This window comes from Chlorella variabilis, assembly GCF_000147415.1.
Source record: "Chlorella variabilis unplaced genomic scaffold CHLNCscaffold_6, whole genome shotgun sequence".
Lineage (NCBI taxonomy): Eukaryota > Viridiplantae > Chlorophyta > Trebouxiophyceae > Chlorellales > Chlorellaceae > Chlorella > Chlorella variabilis.
The window spans coordinates 512133-515613 of NW_005435082.1; the positions used below are offsets into that span (position 1 = coordinate 512133).

General features: G+C 70.0%; 3 protein-coding genes across 3 annotated transcripts in view; 1 reads left to right on the top strand and 2 right to left on the bottom strand.

Moving 5' to 3' along the window:
• CHLNCDRAFT_143580 (hypothetical protein) overlaps positions 1-312 on the bottom strand; it is a gene marked incomplete at both ends in the record, with an annotated part of 3153 nt that extends 2841 nt beyond the window's left edge. Inside the window, 2 exons of the mRNA XM_005849220.1 lie at positions 50-80; positions 214-312. Coding sequence (XP_005849282.1) covers positions 50-80; positions 214-312 — 130 coding nt within the window. The remainder of the gene's footprint in view (positions 1-49; positions 81-213) is intronic.
• A 260-nt stretch (positions 313-572) lies between these two features.
• CHLNCDRAFT_143581 (hypothetical protein) lies at positions 573-2346 on the top strand (the record flags this gene model as incomplete). The annotated part of the gene is made up of 4 exons (XM_005849021.1): positions 573-607; positions 1283-1470; positions 1637-1708; positions 1886-2346. 4 exons carry the CDS (start codon positions 573-575, stop codon positions 2344-2346), a joined length of 756 nt encoding a protein of 251 aa, XP_005849083.1.
• A 777-nt stretch (positions 2347-3123) lies between these two features.
• Positions 3124-3481, bottom strand: part of CHLNCDRAFT_143582 (hypothetical protein) — a gene marked incomplete at both ends in the record, with an annotated part of 6575 nt that continues 6217 nt past the window's right edge. The window contains one exon of the mRNA XM_005849221.1: positions 3124-3435. Coding sequence (XP_005849283.1) covers positions 3124-3435 — 312 coding nt within the window. The remainder of the gene's footprint in view (positions 3436-3481) is intronic.

Below are 3481 nucleotides of genomic sequence, written 5' to 3' on the forward strand. Positions count from 1 at the left end.
ACGGGGCGCAGAAGCGGGAGGCGTAGGCGGCGGGCGCGTGGGTGCTCACCGTTGCCGCCGCCGCCGCCGCAGCCGATGACCTGCAGCAGGGAGAAGCACCAGGGCGGGGCAGGCGGCGGCAGGGGTGGGAATGGGGCGGCAGGGAATGGCGAGGCTGTGGGTCAAGAGGAGGCAGGTGGTCTGGCGCACGCAGAGGGAGAAAGGGAGAGGCACCTTGATGGCAGCATCGCCTGCGGGCAGGGGAGAGAAGGGACGGGGCGGCTCAGAGTGCGTGGGGCTGGCGGTAGCTGGCGCGGCCATGTCGGCCGCCATCGGCGGCGGCGGCAAGCAGGCGGGAGCGCCAATCGGCCCCCGCCCAATCCCACGCGCCCTCCCAACCGCCCCACATGCCCTTACTCCGCCGGCCACGCCCCACGGCCGCGATCAGACATTCACTGGCATGGGTTGGGGGTGGGCAATCAGCCGGCTTGGGCCCTCCCCAGCATCCCCAAGTCGCTGGGACCTCACCTCCAGCTGGTCCATAGCTAGCAAAGCCACCGGGGGCGGCGGATGCGACGATCCGGCGCTGCTGAATGCCGTGGGCCCTGGGCGCGCTGCTGCACCCCCGGTGGGCCACCACAGGGGTTCCACCCACACGGCAGGTCTTCTGCATCGCCCGATGCGTGTGTGTGAGGGAGCCGAGGCCCGCAGAGCAGGTTATCGAGGCCATGTCTGGTTTGAATGCTCTGTGCTGAATAGGGGAGTTGGCAGCTCCAAATACACCTGAGCAGCTGCAAGCAACGGATAGGCACCGCGGGACAGTGGGAGCCTGCCAATTCGCCGACTACTCATTCTCCCTCCTTCCAAACTCGAGCCGACCTGGCAGGCGCGGTTCCGAGATGTCGACTCCCCCGGGCCCCACACACGAGTTCCTGGCAATGCCCAGGACTGGCAAACGATAGCCCGAGGACCTGAAGCGCCCGCCACCCCTCGAGAACTGGGACCCCGCTCCCAGCAGCGCCATCGAGTGTGCTTCATGCACAGCTGCTTTGTACCGAGGCTGCGATAAGAATGGCCACCTCGCTGCGAGCTTTCTGCTCCTGGGCAAGACCGGCCACCCGGCGCCGCGTTGCGCATGGCTTGTCTTGTAGCAAGCAGCCCGGAATACGGTGATTCTGGCACCGTGTGTGCCTGGTTGCTGCGAGGAGGCCTCCCCGCTACGGTTGGCCCACCCGCCGCCAACCCCCGCCTCGGCGGTTCCCGTCCAAGACGGCTATTCATCTGCGCGTCGCCCCTCCTGCAGGCGCCGCACCGTGGAGCTGTCCATGCTGAGCCTGCTGGCATCACCGGCAGCTGTGCCCCAGGCCGCGCCTGCAGCCCAGGGCGGCGGCGACGCAGCGGCAGGCGGCCAGCGCGATGCAGACGCGCCTCTGCTCGACACCGCTGGCGGGATGAAGGGCAGGAGCCCGTCGGACGACTCTGAAGCGCCAGGTGCGTGGGAAGCGCATAGCCTGTACAAGCCATCCCAGGCCAGCGCTGCTACCGCGGCCGCAGCTTCCCACCAGCGTCCGCATGCCGCATGGCCAGCGCCCTAACCTGCTGCTGGCACCACCACACCTCCGCCACGAGCCCGCCTGCCTCCCTCTGCTGGCTGCAGAGGCGCAGCAGCTGATGCCCGAGGCGAGCCGAGAGGGGGAGGCGGAGGACAGCGGCTCTGACAGCGAGTCGGGTGTGTGTCGCGGGAGGGGGAGGCGGGGGGCTGTGGGAAGAGCAGAGGCCGGCAGATCGGCACGCCTGCTGCTGCGGGCAGAGACAGTGTGTCTCTGAAGCTGGTGCCGGCGCAAGCTGGCTGCCCGTCCCGCCTCGAACCAACTGCCCCGCCTCCGCGCCCCTGCCCCGCCTGCAGATAGCAGCAGCAGCAGCAGCAGCAGCGACGAGGAGGAGGGGGGCATGCGGCGGCCCGCCGCCACGCGGCGCCGGCCCCAGCAGCAGGCGGCGGCTGCGGGGCAGGCGGCGCCGGCGACGGACGAGGGGCGGGCTGCCGAGCTGCAGATTCGGGCTCAGATGGAGGCGGACCGCCGCGCTGCCAAGCAGCGCAGCAAGCAGGCCGAGCGGGCCGCCAAGGAGCAGCGCAGGCAGGCTGAGCGGGCGGCCAAGGCGCAGCGCAAGGAGGAGCGGCGGCTGGAGAAGGCGGCGGCGGCGGCGCGGGCCGAGGCCGAGGCCGAGGCCGCAGCCCACCCGGGGCGCCACTCCCCTTCAGAGTTCCCCTACCCTCGGGCCACGGCGGCGCAGCTACAAGAGGAGGAGGAGCATGCCGGCGGCAAGGGGGCGCCGCTGTCGTGGCTGCTGGGCCAGCTGCTGCGATGAGTGGCCCGCTCGCGCTGCCTCCACCCCCAACCCGCTCTGAGACACGAGGCGGCGCTTCGCTCCCCCACAGTTTCGCCCCAACGCATTCGTTGTTTCCACATGTTTTGCTGTCTTCCTTGCGTTGGTGACTGCCCCCATCTTGCTCTTCTTTCCGCTTCATTCCACTCTTGAGCGAATGCCTGTTCCTCTCCCCTGCTGATCCATGCCCGAGGTGTAAGCAGAGTTGCAAGGCAGCATGCCTTGAGATGCCTTGAGATGAGCCAGGGCCCCGGTGTGGCTTGTTGCCGACCTAAGAGCGGCGGTGCCACCAGGCGCCCGCAGGTGCGGTCAAGCAAGCAAGGGAGGAGGGAAGGAGGGAGGGAGGCATGCTGGCTACTCCGAGATGGGCCCAGGGGATGACACACAGGGGGAGGCGCACTGACCAGTTGTGCATTCGGCCCAGAGGGGGTGGGCGCAAGGGGATACATGAACGCATGGGAGGGACGGGGCCGCCAGCTGCACGGCGCTGGCCTTGCCGGTACTGCCGGGTAAGAAAAAGGCAGCGCGGAGACGGCGGGGGAGGGAAAACAGTGCTGGGGGGAAGCGGATGGTAGGGGGCTGGCTGGCTTGGGTGCGCCGGGTGCGCTGGGCATGTCATGGCGAGGGGGCGAGAAAGTGCTGCTGGTGTTGCTGGTGTTGCTGGTACTGCCGATACTAGTGCGAGTACAGTGCTGGCGCACGCCGACTGCACCAGCGGCGCGCAGCTGCTTCACGTCGAGGTATGCCAGCTGGCGCCAGCTACACATATGGCCACTGAGGGCGCTGGTGGTACACCGGTGGGGCGGGCGCCGCCTCTTCCCGCTTCACACCCACATCGGCTGCTGGGGCTGGCCCGCCGCCATCCACATCCATGGCGGCGGCCGGCGGCGCGGCGGCGCCGCCGTTGGCGGCCGGCCCCTGCGTGCGCGCCTGCTTGGCGGCGGGCTGCTGGCTGCCGGGGGCGGCCGCGGCGGGCGGCGCGGCGCCGGCCGCCGCAGCCTCGGGAGCCTTGCGCTTGCTGCCAGCCAGGATCGTGGCCGTGAAGGCCGCCATCACGGCTGCCGTGTAAGACTGCGGCCGCTTGGCTTGTGGCTGTGCCTGGGGCTGTGCCTGGGGC